The sequence below is a fragment of the Cebus imitator genome, unplaced genomic scaffold (assembly GCF_001604975.1).
Source record: "Cebus imitator isolate Cc_AM_T3 unplaced genomic scaffold, Cebus_imitator-1.0 Scaffold86, whole genome shotgun sequence".
Lineage (NCBI taxonomy): Eukaryota > Metazoa > Chordata > Mammalia > Primates > Cebidae > Cebus > Cebus imitator.
In genome coordinates this window covers 24,549-43,140 of record NW_016107401.1, presented here as the reverse complement: position 1 = coordinate 43,140, position 18,592 = coordinate 24,549, and the positions used below count along the sequence as shown (strand labels likewise).

The following is an 18,592-nucleotide window of genomic DNA, read 5'->3' as shown; positions in this document are numbered from 1 at the left end:
AAAAGAAAAAAAAAAGAAAAGAAAGTCAGATGTCTTGAACACATTTCGATAAATATGAATATAATCTCAAATTATAATGGTAATGGGTTATTTTTAAAATGTCATATTTTTAGCTATATTTCTTACATTGTACAGATATTACTGTTGATGTGGTGAAATTATTATTTTATGAAAGTTTATTTTTAAGAGTTTATCCAATTAGTATAATTTTTAATTGAAAAGAATTAAGAATGTATTATTCTATGATACAGTGGAACAATTACTGATGTCAAAAATATCTAATAATTACTGATCCCGTAATTATCTATGAAGCATTGGATAGAGTGAATTGCTTCCTCATTTAATAAGTGTTATTATGTATTTATTCTTCTTGAACTCTTCCAAAGTCATATAACTGGAGGCACAGTTGAAATTTGGACCCAGGATTATCTACCTTTGAAGATGGAGATTTTAATCATTGTTACCATATATTTATATGCTCTTCAAAGGGAAGAGCACTTCATAAAGGAAGTTACAATTAAATTTGATATTTTAATAGTTTAATCCAAATTAAACTGGAATTATTAAATGAAAATAATATAATTGCAGGTACAAACACAGATACAGTTCTAAATGTCTTTGGGCATGCACAAAAACACACGAACACACTCATAGCTCATTTTAGACAGCCAAAACAAAATCATCTCTCTATATAGACTAGTAACCATTCAAGCTTTGATTGAATCTCCATTAGTGACGCTTTTGAGATGGCTTTAATAATTAACTAATGCAAGATTCCACAAATTAATAAAAGTCCAAAAATGACAATGTTATGAGAACAATAAAGTCATTTGAGATAGCATGATTGACTTCATATTTAAAAAGCTGAACTGATCTCTGAGGTATCAGGGGAATTTTGTACCCACTAGATTCTGAATTCAGGCATTGGCCAGACACCATGGCTGACGCTTATAATCCCCAGACTTTGGGAGGCTGAGGTGCAGATATCTTGAACCCAGGAATAAGGGATCACACAGGCAACATAGTGAGACCATCTCTACAAAAAACACAAAAAGTTTTAACAGGGCATAGTGGCATGTGCCTGTGGTCCCAGCTACTCAGGAGGCTGAGGTGGGAAGATCACTTGAACCTCTGGAGGGCAGAGGTTGCAGTGTGCTAAGATCATGCCACTGCACTCCAGCCTGAGTGACAGAGTGAGACCCTGTCTCAAAATAAATAAAAATAAATTCAGTTATTACTATATCTCTAAGTTGATGAAAGCCATGATGAATATAAAAGGCATGGAATGAATTTATTTTGGAATTGTGGCTATTTTTGTCCTAGTAACTGATGTAACTGATAAAGGTTTTAGAGCCATTTTCAAATATTATATTTTGTATGTTAAGCAAGCACATTTAGCATGAATCATTTTGAAGCTAGACGTTCTCAGACACGAAGATTTAGAATTGTAGTATCCTTATTTTGATTGAAAATGTATACAAATAATTTTAATATTTTCTATATTTACTATGTATCAGGCTCTATACATAGCTCTATGCTAATCACTTTAGTTATTACCCTATTTTGTCCCTATAACAAATCCTCAACAACAGAATAATATCTCTGTTTTATAGAAATTAAAGAAATGAAAGGTAAAAGAGTCTGCTCAGTTGTGGTGTCAAGGTAGGAGGAGAGACAGCACAGAGTGGGACAGCGTGGCTGTGCCTTCCTTCCCAGTAATTTTCATCAGTTCTCACTTAATTTTTCTAAATAAAAATGTGACTATGTAAAAACATCATGCTTACCATGCAAACAAAGCTTGTGAGACCGATTGTCTTGCTACCAGATAGCTGTCCCTAAGCCCCTTTACACAGAAATGCTGGAGAGTTGCCTTAGTTCATAGATAGTAAGACAGCGAGCTAAGAACCAAAGTCGATGTCTGATTCCTAAGCCTATGTACTTATCTATGATTCTGTCTAATAATGTACTCCCACCAATGAGAAACTTCAATGTAAAAATGTTTTAAATGCGATGTATCAAGTGCTAAGATAATGTCAAAAAAATCATTATTTTATTAAAGTAGCATTTTATCTAATTTCAAAATTTAATTTCAGAATTTAATTTCAGAGTCTGAAAGCTATCTCCTTCAACTTTCTCCCAAGATAGACAATAAATTAAGTTAAACAGCCTCTTAACATAATGGGAAGAGGGGTGCCAGGAGATGAAATACAATAGATTCTAGGTGCTTGCTATTGTGAAGCTAAAAAGAGAAGGATGTATGGAGACATACACATCAAAACTTCTCTTTTAGCAACTATTTCATTCAAAATAAGGATATTTCCAAGCATAAGAGCTGGCAGTCCCAAGGATGACTAGTTGTGTTTTAATTTTTGTGTTCTAAAGTACCAGGACATGCACACACACAAAAACCAAGATAGATACAAAGGTCGAATGATTTTGAAAGGCAAAGGAAATTTTAGGTCAGTTTTGAGAAAAAGTAGTTTTCACAACAGTTGTGGAAATAAGCTCTGCCTATAATTAGTGCTTTGAAAAAACTCATTGATAGCAGAAAGAAGAAAACTAATGTGGTGATGTCATATACTATTTGACCAAACATGCCAACTCTGACGTAGTCTTAAAGTTTCTTTCTTTTTTAGAGACTTATTGTTGATTTTTCCATTTATTTGTTTGTTTTCTTCTAACAATTACTCCTTTCCTTTCACAATAGAATACCTTAGGGTGTAGAGCACTCGACCATCATTCCAAATTCTCAGCATCCTGTTGGGGGTGGTGATCCAGTGTGCATCAGCCTTTTTGGAGTTTCTGAAGAAAGTGTCTGGAATCCAGATTTTCCCTACCATGTTGCTGTTCAATCGGAGGACTTTAATGGTGCTGTTAAATTTCAAACGTCTATCATACCACGTTTGCGCGAAAAATATATCAATAGTGTATTCCTGTTTTTTTAAAAAATGATAAAACAGAAAATGTGTGCACAGTGAGATTATATTGTTAAATATCAGTATATTTCATTCCTTTCTCTTTGCCAATATGAAGCAAAGCTATCTTGGCTTTGAATAGTCCAAAAGAAAGCTAGAGTTTTGCGGAGGTGTCTACCATCTCACCCATCTTTTGTAGCTATGTTTGATACTTATATGAAAAAGTAGACCTGTCAAAGTGATTTCTGACAAAAGACCGTAGCCTTGTTACAATCCGTTACTTTCCATGTCTGTAGAGCAGTGTTGTTTTGGGCCAGCTAATTCCTTGCCATGAGGGCTGTTCTGTGCATTGTGGGATGTTTAGAAGCAACTCTGGCCTTTACTTGTTAGATGACAGTAGCAACCCCCAAACCCACCCTCAATCCTGCCAAGTAATGGCAACTAAAATTGCCTCCAGGGATAGTCAAATGTCTCCTGAGGGGGAAAATAAGTCCAGATTCAGAACCACTGCTGTAGAGTGAAACAAAGTTCAGAATATGAAAAAAGTCCTAAGCAGGAAATCTGGAAGTTCAATTGGGCCTATGTTAAAATGGGATCCTGAAGAACCTAACTGGATAGTCCTTGTTAGGATAGAAAAGGGGAATCAACAAAAGGTGCTTTGCATCATGCCTGGTAGATGGCAAACACCCAAGAAAAGAGAGGGTTTTTTTCCCCACTATTTATTTATAATGTTCTTTTCTCTAAACAAGATGAAATTAACCAATTAAAAATGATTTCTAATACTGTGCTAATCTCTATCACAAAATGCATTCTTAAATGCTATAGTGACAAATTACTATAATTATTTCCGTCAAGTATACATATCGCTAAACTGGAGAAAGCTTGACTTCAGCAAAAGAAAAGCAGATACATGTGAAATTCAGACCATTAGGGCTGAGTCTTTTGCCTCATTCACATTGTTCTGTTTTCTTTCCTTGCACCACCTCCCACTGGGTGTCATTGTGATTAGCTATAGTCCTACTCGGGTAAGCCATTTCACCCTTGTTCACCATTTAGTTTCATTTTTACAGTCTACAAGTAATGAGAAAAGAACCTGTTTTATGAAATCCCTTGTCAACCAATTAGCGATGTGCCAGTAGAAAGAATAATTAATTAATTTCTATTTCACATTTTGGCCAGAAAAGCCTTGAATAAAAAACTTTGATTCTGAAAACCAGTATTTCACAAACTGTAATCGTAGAGCAGTGCTGGGGACTGTTATTCCTAAAACAAGACAGTTCTGCATTTAAATAAACTACCTATATAGCTTCTACTTCTTAGATATTTATATTTTATATAAGAACTCTAAAGATTCTGCCAATGATAGCTACAAAGAAGTTAAATTTTTTTTAATGATTAAACAAGCAAACTTAATTAGCTTGGAGTATGCAGGTGATGATGTGTCACGTCAATTGAATAGCAATCTCTGTTTCTGACTTAGCAGAGTATCTTCACTGCTAGCTTGGTAAATGCCATTTTAAAGTTAGAGTATCACTATAATATATCATATTATACTAACATTGTATAATATGGAATGTTATGTTACATTATGTTATGTTGTACTCCATTCTGCTCTACTATATTTTACATTCTCTATTATATCATGGACTCCATTCTAGTTTTGTATTTCACATTTGGGTAGAAAGTGTTACATTAGGAGCAGAATTACTTTCATTATTACATCTGACACACTATTTTATCTGAGAAACATTTCTGATTTGAAGCAAACTATGCTATTCTCAGAGCTTTAATAGTCTAATAAGTAGTGGAGTACTATATCTTATTTTGTAAGTAGCACTTGGCAAGTAAACACCGATTGTTGAATTTCAATGGCATAGCATATTTACACAAATTAATTATATATATGATCCTATTTAATTCTCATGACAAAAATACCTAAAAATTAATTATCTTTATATTACAAGAAAAAAGGGGTCTGGAAGACTATCTTTCACTTCAAAAGCTTTAAACTTAATTTTTTTTGCTGGCATGTTCCTTACTATTTCCATGATCCCACATTTTCTCTCAAGCATGCTAATAAAATAGACAAAGAATTTTATTTGCAAACTCACCATATTGATAGCATTCACTGGACCAATGCTATTCACATACATGTCTGTGTGAATTAATGTTGGTTTCACTGTAAAGAGAAACATAGAAATGTGTGCACATAGAGAGGTACAAGATTTTAATGCTTTAATCTTTGTTTTCTAGAATAGATTTATTTAGCTACATTAGAAGTAATTTATTCATAACTAATTTGGTACCAGTTACTAATTTGCCACATTTGAATAACTATTTTGTTTTCAAAGAAATATCTTTTTAAAGTATGCACATGCAATAAGCAAGCATAGTAGAGTTTTGAAACCAATTATCCATTTAAAACTAACATAAAAATGAATAAATTAGAAAATGCTGCCCTTAGCTTTTCTCCATCTTTCTCTCAGATATTTTGAATTTTACCATGATTCCTTCAAGCTCTGAAATTGACTTGGACATGTCCCTGACTTGACCCATATAGAAATATAATTTCTTAATGATTCAGAAACAATATGCATTAGGAACATGAAGTGGACATAAAGATCAAATGGATAATATAAATTGTTTCTGGATCACAGTTCCCTGTTAATTTCTTTTATGACCACATTATCCTCATATACCTCTCACTAACACAAAATTAATCTTCCTTAATGATTTGTTGTACACTGTGATATCATAGATAATATGAGAAAACCATATGGAAACACATTATACACCTATTGGTCAGAGACGAATGATATTTAAAATCTGTAGTATGATATCCATGACCAAATGGATGGCCTCCATTTTTATTTAACATTTAATGACCAACCAGAGCATTAGTCTCTTCTTTATTTATTTTCCTTGAAAGTATCATGTCCTAACTCTCTGTAGTGGATTGAATTCTTCTCTATAACTGGTATTCACATCCTTGCCTTCTCCTGGATGAGGCTATTCCTCCCCCTCTGGACTTTGGGCTTCACCGTCTGATTGGCTTTGCCTAATAATACGTAGACAAAAGTGAGTGTGCCAGTGCTATGACTGAGCATTCAGCATTATGAGCTTTTACTTACTCGTCAGCTGCTTTCTACTGCTATGAGAAGGGTTTTCCTAGCTAGCCACTGGTCCCAGGAGTAGAAGGGGAAACATGTACAGTATAGTTGCCCTAAATAAGCAGCTCTAGCTTGCTTTAGCCTAGGTTAGTATATCCCCCAGGGGAGTGTTACAGAAACATTTATTGTCATATGCTATTGAGATTTTGTGGTTGTTTGTTACACAGCAACAAGCAAACAATATATCCTCTCTTTACTGTTATTGTTTTGTTTAATTATATATATAATATATATATAATTATATATATATATATTATATATATATATATAATTATATATATATAATTATATATATATATAATTATATATATATAATTTTATATATATATATATATATATAAAATTATTGTGCTTTAGGTTCTGGGGTACATGTGGAGAACATGCAGGATTGCTGCATAGGTACATACATGGCAATGTGATTTGCTGCCTCCATCCCCCTGTCACCTATATCTGGCATTTCTCCCCATGTTATCCCTCCCCAACTGCCCTACCCCACTATCTCTCCTGTATCCCCCCGCAACAGACCACAGTGTGTGATGCTCCCCTCCCTGTGTCCACGTGTTCTCATTGTTCAACACCTGCCTATGAATGAGAACATGTGGTGTTTGATTTTCTGTTCTTGTGTCAGTTTGCTGAGAATGATGGTTTTCAGGTTCATCCATGTCCTTACAAAGGACACAAACTCATCGTTTTTGATGGCTGCATAATATTCCATGGTGTATATGTGCCACATTTTCCTTGTCCAGTCTATCATTGATGGGCATTTGGGTTGGTGCCAAGTCTTTGCTATTGTAAACAGTACTGCTATGAACATAGGTGTGCATGTATCTTTATAATAGAATGATTTATAATCCTTTGGATATATACCCAGTAATGGGGTTGCTGGGTCAAATGGAATTTCTATTTCTAGGTCCTTGAGGAATCGCCACACTGTCTTCCACAATGGTTGAACTAATTTACACTCCCACCAACAGTGTAAAAGTGTTCCTATTTCTCCACATCCTATCCAGCATCTGTTGTCTCCAGATATTTTAATGATCGCCATTCTAACTGGCATGAGTTGGTATCTCAATGTGGTTTTGATTTGCATTTCTCTAATGACCAGTGATGATGAGCATTTTTTCATATGTTTGTTGGCCTCATGTATGTCTTCTTTTGAAAAGTGTCTGTTCATGTCCTTCATCCACTTTTTTTTTTTTTCTTTAAATCTGTTTTAGTTCTTTGTAGATTCTGGATATTAGCCCTTTGTCAGATGGGTAGATTGCAAAAAATTTTATCCCATTCTGTTGGTTGCCCATTCACTCTAATGATTGTTCTTTTGATGTACAGAAGCTCTGGAGATTTTTTTACCTTGCTTCATAAAGGGATCATTGCTTTTTTTCCTACAGCCTCAGTCTGAGATATCTAGAAATATTTGAATTTCTAGCTCTAACTCTCAAGCTTCACTTGAAAATAATATTTCTTCATTTTAAACTTACTGACACCCCTCCCACTCCTAGGCCTGAATACTGTTTAAACACCACTTTTACAACACATAAAAATGTATAATTTAAGTCTTCCTTGCTCTTGAACTACACTGATTTTTTTTCTAATAAAGTAGATAATTTTATGTGACCCTATCTGTATTACAACACAAAAGACTTTAACATACCTCCTATATCAGGCCGAAGTTTATTGTCATATCCTTCCAGCAGGTTGTTTAAGATGACAGTGACATCACCCTCAGGAACTTTTGGAGTCAACACCCATGTTTTATTAGAAGCATAATCTTCGTAGTCATCATCAGATTTCTGGCTAGTGAAGCTAAGAAAAAAACATTGGTCAAAAAACACATAGGTTACACTCAAGCTGACTTTTATCTGCAGACCACCAGTGGAAAAGAAGAAATAAAACAGCATTGAAGCAATGTTTACATTGAAAATCTCATCTGCAGGTTATTCTAATAAAACTGCATAGATGGAGACTAAATCTATTCAAGTGCACGCTTTAGTTTTTCAGAATTCTTTGCCCTCCCATGTACAAATACACCATGTTTTGCTAGTTATGTTTACTTTTCCCGTATTTGATGTTCTTTCTGCCTACTTCCCAGCCTCCTGAAGTAATTATAAAAAAAACTATTTGTGTGACAGTGATGGCGAAATGATCATACGTAGTCTAAGAATTCAGGTGTAATGTCTCCTCTTTCCTCCTTTGAGGAGTTCACTTGCCGCAACTTATTAATAAAGTAAGAGGATGATAATTAGATTTCCTCCTATGAACTGCCAGACATGCCTCGCCCCGCTAAATTGAACACTAAGGAGAGAGTTCAGTCTCTCTGCCTTTGCTTCCCCCAGGGTATGTTTATGCGTATTTTTTCCCCTCACTTGCACTGAAGGCAAGGGCGGTTCATTTATCTTTGGTTGTTAAGAACCTGATACTATTAAGAAAAATGTGGTTACAGACTTTAAACCACTCTTTATCATGGCGAAGGTTTCTAGGCTGGAAACTCATATCAATGGTTAATGTACTACAATCACAGAAATGAAATGACCTATTATAACTGATCAAAAAGCCACATAATATTCTTTGTTTATATTTACTATGCCCAAACCTATCAGAAACGCCTTCAGCAATTGGGCTGGAAGCCACCTGAGAATGACTCTGGAAAGGGATTGGAATTCCTATAGCTTACCTCTCCTCCTAACTCAAGTCCCAAGACAACCCTGCCAAGGTGATGATATTTTCCAGATCCAGGGGCAACACAAACCTTTGCAAAAGCTGTCATTTCATTTTTATAAGCACTCAATAAATATTGGCTACTTCTACAGTTTAAAGTAAAATTTTAAAAAATACAAACTTAAAATATAATATTTCCCACCCTGCTCCTATCTTTACCTTGTTTTTCTAAACAACAATATAGAATGAATTTTGTCAGCTATCACATAATTGCCACCTTTACCTTGAATAAATAAATGTATATATTCATATATTCTCAAACAAGATTTATTACCTTTCTTCACTCATACTCAGTCATCAAGTATCTATACACACACAGACAATGTAGTTAAATATACATACCTATGTCTGTATGTATGTGTGTACATATGAACAAATATATATTTTATGTGCATAGGTATATATAGATCTTGAATTAATATTGCAGAAGTAAGATGATTACGTGATTCATCTGGTTTGACATTAAGGATAGAGGATGACATCTTAAGAGTAATTATTGTCATGGGTCAACTTAGTAAGCGATTAGAGCAACATCTTTTTTCATTCTTTTTAAGCTTTGTAACTAGGAAACACTATAAAAATACATCTGCAAAAGGCCCAACATACCCAGTGTCTTACATCTTGCACTTTAGTGAGCATAGGAAGTTTAAACAATGGTTAATTTCACAGAATGCCCATAGTGAGTATGATGGGCTGAGCAACGCTTCTATCAGCTATCAGAGAGAAAAGCCTCCATTCAAGCAGAGGCCAGTTTGCTGCTAGAAAAATCCCTCTTGGGCCTCAATTCATCATTTCTCCAGAGTACTGCTGAACTCTGCCTAATAGAGCTTTAATCTTCTGACCCAAATCTTACTGGTTGAGGGAAAGAAAGAAAAGCTCTCTGGAAAAGTAATTTTCAAATCCCTCCAATAACTCATGAGAAAAGAATGTGGTTGGTTCATCAGATGCCATAATATAATTTATTACCGTTTAAATGGTTCATGAAAAAGTGCCATTTCAAAAAAATCTCTCTCTCTCTCTCTCTCAGGTCTATCAGACACATGCACCCTATTAAATTTTCTTCAAGGAAAGAGGATATGTACTAATTGTTTGGTTTGTTTGTTTATGGAACCTCTTCATACCAACAAATAAATGAGTCAGGTATAATGGTGCTGTATTACCATTATTATGATTATCTGGCAGACCAGGAGGGAAAATACATAAAGTGAAAACATAAGGGATACTTTTTTAGAAGTAAGGCTACTTTTCCCAAATTGCTCCAACAATTCCCTCAGAGTCATCACCAAGTTTTTTTTACACTTCAGGATGCCTACTTAGCCATCAAGAGGTAAAATAGAGTACTTAGAAGTATATACTTGGAAATTAGGAAAGGCTAGCTCTGCTTTCTCAATTTGTGTCTTGCCTGGAGCTTACTGTTAATGACTTTGAGCAAGTTATTTAACCTTACTAAGCCTCAAAGTTTTCAGCTTTAAAAGAAGTTTAATATTAGCTCTCATATTACATTCTTATGTAAGGTTAAGGCAATGCTTAAGTGCTTAGCACAGTGCCTAGCACACAGTACTGAAAATAAGTCCATAATAATTATTATATTATTAATTAATCAATGGCATAATTCATTAATGAAACATTATTATAAATATTATAATAATTTTATGAAGTGACCACTGCTAGATTTATAATACCAGCTCCAAACATGTAACAAAAACCTACATCTACATATGCTGCTTCAAGACTTTTAATACAATAAAGGCTGAGAAGAAATAAAAACAAATGTTTTTCAGGAAAAAAATTATGGCCATCTACATTATAAATGAATGAAGTTGTTCTTTTCCACAGCTTTTCTAGCTGAGGTTTAAATTAAAAGAGCTGATGCATAAATCTGGGATTGTTTCCAGATTTGTCTTAAAACAAAAAGGAACTTCTTTTATTAAAGCTATGCTGTTTGTTTCTCTAGGGTGCTTTGGATATAAAAAACCTGTGCCTTCACAGGTAGACTATCTAGGAATAATGAAGTCTGACCATCAGATGAGACATTCTGTGGAATTGTGGACTCCATAGGAGTGCCAGGGCAGAAACAGATTGATAATGATTTAAAGAATTCACTCAACATTTGAGCAGATAGAGAGCAAACATACTTGAACTTCTGGCTAAAGGTATGTACCTGCATGAAACAGCCTTTAGAGGTTATTATTCCTCTTCGTAACTTATAATTAGAAAATATTCGTAAAGAGGGAAATAACTGAAATTAAAATTCCCCTTCAATTAACTAACCATAATAAAGACATTTTTGTCAACTGAATGATAGTTTATAAGTGATAGTGTCAGAAAAGAATGTGAAGATTTCATCTTTGAAAACATTCAAAAAATTGTGAGAAAGCCACCTTAGTGAGAGCCTGGGAGCTTGCCAGAAATGCAGAACTCTAGGACCCACGAAGACCCCGGAATCAGAATTGCTATTTTAACAAGTTTCTTAAATGATTCACATACTTATTAATATTTGAGGACCTCAGTCATAGAATGGTTAGATCAGTGGTACTTATTCTTGGTTCTGCATGTATGTGTATGTGTATGTGTTGGGGTGGGATTTTTTAAAAATACAAATTCTCAGATTCCTACTTTAGATCTAAATCTGAATCTTCATGTTGTATATTAGATTATTCATGTTTATTCTCATCATTACAGTTTTATGCATAATTTGAATTTAGGCATGATTACAAACATGAATTCATATTTGTAATTAGAAGTAGAAATCAATCCTATTTAAAAGAACAAAAGTGGCTTATAAAACACAACAAATACCGCATAGAGACTGTTCGATGAGAGATTGCTCACAATTATGTACAGGATTCTAGATATTTTAATTTTAGTATATATTCTGGATGTTTGCCATTGTGAAGATTAGTCATGCAGTTTCTGGAATTTTAAATTTCCACCTAGGTATTTCAGATTTCCATATATTTAATAAAGTTCTAGGTTTAGGGGTGGAGAAGAAAAATCTAGTCATTGCCCAGGATAGTAGAACAGCAAACATTTGGATGAGAAATAAAGGCATTTGTCTTTTTGTTCAGGTATCTTTAAACCTATAGGTGCTTTGCATAATAAGACTGAATATATATTTATCTTTCTTTAACAGTGGTAAGTAGTGGTATTTAAAAAATTAATTATTTGTATTCTTCAATTATTTTTACATTTTCATAATTTCCTTCTTTTATAACATTGGTTTCATTAATATTTTCTTGGTACAAGCTTTTGTTTACTTTTTTGGAAGTGCAATGAGTTCATATGCAAAGTATTTTATAGGTCAAAATAAATCTCTCAAGACATACACTTGGGAAAATGATACCTTAGATATTTTCTATTAAAAATTCCCATGTGTTGGATTTTCTGCTCCATTGTTAACTCTAAATTTTGAATATCCACTCCTTATATGTCATAAATCTCTATCCCTTCCTTTGCCACACACACAAGGACCCACTGCTACTCCAGATTCTCATGAGGCTGTAGAGTTCAGTGGGAATCCCATGCCCCAAAGTTATCATTAATACAGAAATCTCTTGTTCCTTATATCATCGTGTTACCTGAGAGTTAGCTGAGTTCTGAAAATCAAGCCAAACTCCAGAACCTTTGCAGGTATCTATCCTTTCTGCCTTCAAACTTTCCTTTGCTCCACTCCTCAATCTACTACTTAGCATGTTTCAATACAAACATCATATCGTAGAGACCATTTGTTGCCCACCGATCCACCCATCACTTGTTCTACCAGGAGACTGTTTCATAGAATTTATCACAATGTGCATTTATTGACTGGCCTATTGCCTGTTTTCATTACTAACCTATAAATTTCATGAGTGTGTGCTAAATGGAGGTTTGTGGAAATAAAGTTTTTTGCTCACCAGTTTTCTTAGGAGAAATAATAATATTAAAAATAGATACTGTTAAATATTCATTGTGTTCTAGGTATAACTTTAAAGATTTCACACACATTCCTCAAAACACCTAATTCTCAAAACACTGATATCCTTGTAATTACTCCTGTTTTACAGATATAGAAACACTGTGACAATCATAATAGTCACTGTTAGTTGGCCAAAACTAAATATTTAACCATTACCTTTCATGGCTTTGAGAAAGAAACTGGGACTAAAGAATATACAGCTATACATTCATCCAACAATGAGATCATCCAAAATAAATGATTGTTCCAGCCCATTTTCCCTTAAAACAATAAATTAGTTTATGCCTGAGTTCAATAAAAGACATGATGTGTTTAGCACAAAGTTAATAACATTAGGATTTCATAAACTTGCCATTGCAGATAGTGATGATTTGATCTCCTCACTCTGAGGAATAAAAGCAAAGCTTGCCATTTAACTTAATGGATGTGATCATCTGCCTCATTTAAACTCTTTCCTCTGTTTGGAAAGCAATGTATGTAGCAAGGGCAAGGTACACATATAAGCTAGTTCAATTTAAAGGATGTCCTCCAGCCACTGCAAAAGGTGGGCTTTGGTAAACAGCATAGGAACAGGCAGAGTAGGTGATTGTACATCCTCAGAAGGCATAGGGAACTCAGCATATGATCATGGGAAGGGGGACTCCACTCAGTACTATCCAGGAGGACTGGCTACTCTTTAAAGACATGGTGGTGTTCAATGGACAGGGCCACTGGGGCACTAGTTGCTTCATATAGGTCCTTCAATTGCCCGTGGGATTTTATTTCTTCTAGTGAGGACATGTAAATTTCCTGTGCAGAACCTGTTCGGAGGGTGCTCTGTGCATGAATGTGTACACATGAGTGCATATATGCAAAGAGGGTAGAATTAGGGCAGGAAAGTAAACCATTCTGCTAACAAATTGTTCTACTTAAAATGGCTTTCTCACCTCATATCCTGCTTATTTTTTTTATATTAGGCTAACAGCTGTTGGTGTGTTTGACTGAATCAATTATCAGACACTTATTTTCCAATATATAAAATGCAAATTGTTTACTTTATTAACAGCCACAAATGATGCATATCAAATAAATGTCTGTGGGATTTTATTAGCTAAGATGAATTTGATTGTAAGTATCACAACATTCAAACTAAATTGGGAGACACTGACAGGTATAATTATAAATTTTAAGGTAGTATGAGCTTCAGGGAGTTTCGACTCAGTTCTTTAACTATGTATTTAAAATCTTAGATTTTTTTTTCTGTCTCTCTCTTCTACCCTTCATGGAGTCAACTTCAACCCAGAGAAGTATCTATGTTGTCACAAGACTTTGGCTACAACTTTTCACCTCTATGCTTCTTTGTATATATCCATAAAAACAGAGTTAAACTTTTTCAAAAGCTCTCTCAAAAAGAGGAAAATATTTGCTTTCCTAAAACCACTCCAAAAGCCTCCTTTTTTTTCTATATCACTAGGCTGAATGGGGTCAGACACATGAAACTGTTACCAGTGGCTAGAGAATGAGGCAATGATAAATATTTAACCTTAATTATATAAACCTACCACTAGTGTAAAATATGAAAATGGCTTCCCGGAAAGCTCGTGAGCTTCACAGATACCGAATTAAAATTGTAGTAGCTCAGAAGGTGAGGAGGGGAAATGTGGAGAGGCAATGGCTATGCTCATTGTGGGGAGTAGGACAGAAAAAAATAATCAATGTCAGATTACATTATGAAATCATTATAGTTAATTTTCTCCAGATTACACCTTCCTCTCATAGTTTACTGTTTTTATCCTTTGTTTCAACCCTTCTTAAACAAAAGTGAAAAGACATAGACTAACTAGGACTCAATACTGCTGGAGGGAAAATATTTTGGTATTATCTGCTAATAATGAACATTTTGTGTGTTCTATAACCCAGAAATTTGATCCCTTGATTATTTTCAAAAGGAAATAAATTCACACATCTACTAAGAGACATGTACAAGAAAGTAAACAGTTGCATTATTTGTCACACACAGGAATAAATAGAACCCAAACCAACAGTAAAATGGATAAATAAAATATGGCTTGTACACATGATGAAATATTGTACAACAATGCAAATTTGTGAAATATTGCTACATGCAGCAAAATAAATTTGAAAAATAAAAATCTGAGCAAAAGATGTCTATACATTCACATATATGCACAAATATATAATACTTCTGTTATATAAAATTTAGTGGCAAAAAATGTATCTGTAGTGCTCTAAGTCAGGACAGCAGTTATTTGAGGCAAGAGAAAGAGGACAGAAACTAGGAAAGAAAGAAGATGTTTCCTGGGGCGTTGGCAATATTTTATTTTCAGACATAGTTGATAAATTCTATGGGTTTTTATTTCAATTTGTGATAATGCATTGGGCTATATTTTAAACTTATATGCTTTTTATACATTAATACTGCATTGAAAACAAAATAATCAAGTTTAGCTATGAAGGTTAAAAGCAGAGCATTAGGGACCTAAGGGCAAGAACTGCTTCTGTCTTCAGAGGTGGTGTTTTCTAAAGCTTTACAAGTGCCTGGCATTTGGCAAGGCATCCAGTGAATAGGTTTCAAAATATGAGTATGGATTTTTTGAATGAAGATTCAATATTTGTGGAATTAACTTAGTAAGTGGCTCATTCTCTTTATATATGCACCCATGTAACAATTAGAATTAATACTAAAAGGAGCTGCCTATATAACATGCTATTGTATGGTTGCCATTGCTCTCTTCATCAAGTGCTGTTGATTCTCTGCATGGGAAAACTCAAATGACATACATTTAAAATACTTTTTAGACTATAATGAAACAAAGGAATGCACTAGTATGTTTATTGCAGCAGTGTTCACAATGGCAAATGCATGGAATCAACCTAAATGCTTATCAAAGATAGACTGGATAAAGAAAATGTGGTACATATACGCCATGGAATACTATGCAGCCACAAAAAAAGAATGAGATCATGTCCTTTGCAGGGACATGGATGGAGCTGGAGGCCAGTATCCTTATCAAACTGACACAGGAACAGAAAACCAAATACTGCATGTTCTCACTTACAACTGGGAGCTAAATGATGAGGACACATGAACAAATAGAGGAGAGCAGCACACACTGGGGCCTTTCAGAGGGTGGAGGGTGGCTTGCAGGAGGGAGGGGATCAGGAAAAATAACAGATGGGCACTAGGCAAAATACCTGCGTGATGAAATAATTTGTACAAAAAACCCCCGTAACACAAGTTTACATATGCAAGAAGGCTGCACTTGTATTGTTGAACTTAAAATAAAAGCTAAAAAGAAAAAGTAATTAAAAAAAAAAAAAAGCCAAGGTTAACACAAGAACAAATCCTAAAATCATGTCATATGTCCATGGCTGCTGGGTAGAATAGAAAGAAAAATGTGCACGCTAAATTGTGGTTAGAAAGAAATGTTAACAAATGATTATTAAACAGGAATATTTCTCATTTATCTCCTTATTTGTAAAGCACTTCAGTATAATTATTTACAACATGTTAAAAATAGTATTTTCACTTTCTCATTTGTGTATACCTGACTGCAGAATAAAAGCTATGATGACTTTGTCTCACTTAACATATCTACAAGGAAGTTCACAGTTGCATTATTTGTCACATACAGAAATAAATAGAACTCAAATCAACAGTAAAATTGATAAACAAAATATGGCATGTACATACAATGAAATATTGGATAACAATGCAAATTTGTGAAATATTGCTACATATAATATTGGTGACCTCATACCCTGCATGACCTTGGGAAAACTGGGACAGCTTGTCTTGCACACTACACACTAACATGGAAGTTTTTAAAGGCAGTAACCTGAAAGGAGTTCATAAATATGTTGGCCTAATGCAGCATTTGTTTTATCAGACGGTAGAACTTATACACTCTACTTGACTTCTTACTGGACTATAATGATAACATGGTGACAAAGTCAATGTAATTAGGAAGGCTTCCTTTCCTTCTCTCCAGAAACACACACGGACTGCATTTCTTGCCATATTCTAGGAAAACACAAGACTAATTTTAACCACAGAAGATATGCAAACCAAAAAAGAGAAGGATGTAATTATTTACCATCAAGAAATACATCAAGTAAGAAATACTTCTTATTTCTTAATTTATATAATGACTAATGTGTTAAAAATGTGCAAGGTGCTCCATATACTATTTTCAAAACAGGACATATACCAGTCATTCTTAATCCTGACTGTGTTACTATTAAGTGGAGGGCTTTAAACAAACACCAGTGCTGAAGGCCTACCTCTTATACTGCTTTAATTGATCTCTATGAGACCAAGACTTTGGTATCGAAATAATTCTAAGTTGCAGCTGTAAACGAGCTACTGCAAGAGAGTATGACAGAACCACCTAAACTTTCTTTTCTTAGAGTAAATAATTACTTCTGTAACTGCTTTTAGGAAAGTCAGATGTCACTTACTATAGTGTTTCATGGTAAACTGAAAATTCAAAATAGCATCATCCTCGATATTTATGTACTAAGATAGGCCGAAATTAGTGTTTCCTAAAGCTTGGGACACCTGCCTTAGTACACAGGCAATTTTAATTAAGTGTCACATAGGTACACTATTAAAAGATATTGAAACGTATAATTAGAAAGTTTTTGCCTTTTTAATTTTCTTTCAGCATATCTAATTATATTGAGGACAAAGTCAGTTTATTTCTAATTGTCTTTAGCCACTCCTTTTAATTTGCTAATCTGCCTTCTAAAGAGAGCAAGAGCAAGCTTAGCATATCTGGGAGACAAAATACATAATTAAAATTTGATAATATTGTTCTGGTATATTGAATTTACTTTGCAATTGTCTTTTAATGTGAAAACTGACACTGATTTCCAGTTTGTATTGTATTTATTAAATGCATTAAATAAAACTATTTTATTGAAAGGTACTTCATTTTATTAAAAAAAAAAGTTCAGTCATGAATGACCATGTATTACTTAGATGTGGCAGAAAACACTGAATTTGGGAAACAGTGGCACAGATTTAGATTTCTTTGTTCATCATTAATCGGCTTATATTTGAGATTCTTTTTTTGTAAGACACAGTTGCAGATGGAAAGAAGTACAAAATATAATGTTGATATCAAAACACTCCTCATCTATTTAAGGAGACAAATACCTGAACAGTTAGAAAAAAAAAAAAAAAAACACCTGAATAACAATACAAGACAATACCAACAACATTCTCACATTGTAGAACATGACTTAGCTCTGTGTGTCAGCACCTCCAATTTGATATTGAGGTTATTTCTATCAATATTCTACCACATTCACTTTCAAATCTCAATTTATGTAAGAAAATTTTCTTCTAGAATACAAAACAGTTTGAGGAACTAATAAAACTTTTGATTTTTTTTTCTAGCAAAAACATTCATACATAAAAACATGCATAATTTTTTACATATTTGCAGAGGCCACAGATGGATAGGAGAACTTCTATGCACTTTCACATGACACATGAACAAAAGATTAAACTTTCTCAGATTTAGGATCATTTAAAGGTCACTGAGAACAAGTGTATGAAAATGAAAGCTGGTTCCATATTTAGACACATACATGTGTCAAATGTATTTGAAAATTCATATTGCTCTATGGTAACAGAAAGTGAAACATTCAAATTTCATTTTAATATTTAGATATTTGAACAATGGAATAATTTTTTTCAGATAGTTGATTAAATTTTCATTTTCATAAACTAGTTTTAACAACATGTGTACATACATCTGAATGATCATAATTCTGGAATTTTTTCTTACTCATCTTTCTTATACTTTTATGTTTGTTTGTTTTTTTTT

At 33.9% G+C, this 18,592-nt stretch overlaps 1 protein-coding gene across 2 annotated transcripts in view; it reads right to left on the bottom strand.

Moving 5' to 3' along the window:
- Positions 1–18,592, bottom strand: part of GABRG2 (gamma-aminobutyric acid type A receptor subunit gamma2) — a 93,103-nt gene that overhangs the window by 58,760 nt on the left and 15,751 nt on the right. For both annotated transcript variants that reach the window (XM_017534450.2, XM_017534451.2), the window contains exons 2-4: positions 7,737–7,888; positions 5,027–5,094; positions 2,713–2,933 (exon numbers count right to left, since the gene is read on the bottom strand). In XM_017534450.2, the coding sequence (XP_017389939.1) occupies positions 2,713–2,933; positions 5,027–5,094; positions 7,737–7,888 (441 nt within the window). The remainder of the gene's footprint in view (positions 1–2,712; positions 2,934–5,026; positions 5,095–7,736; positions 7,889–18,592) is intronic.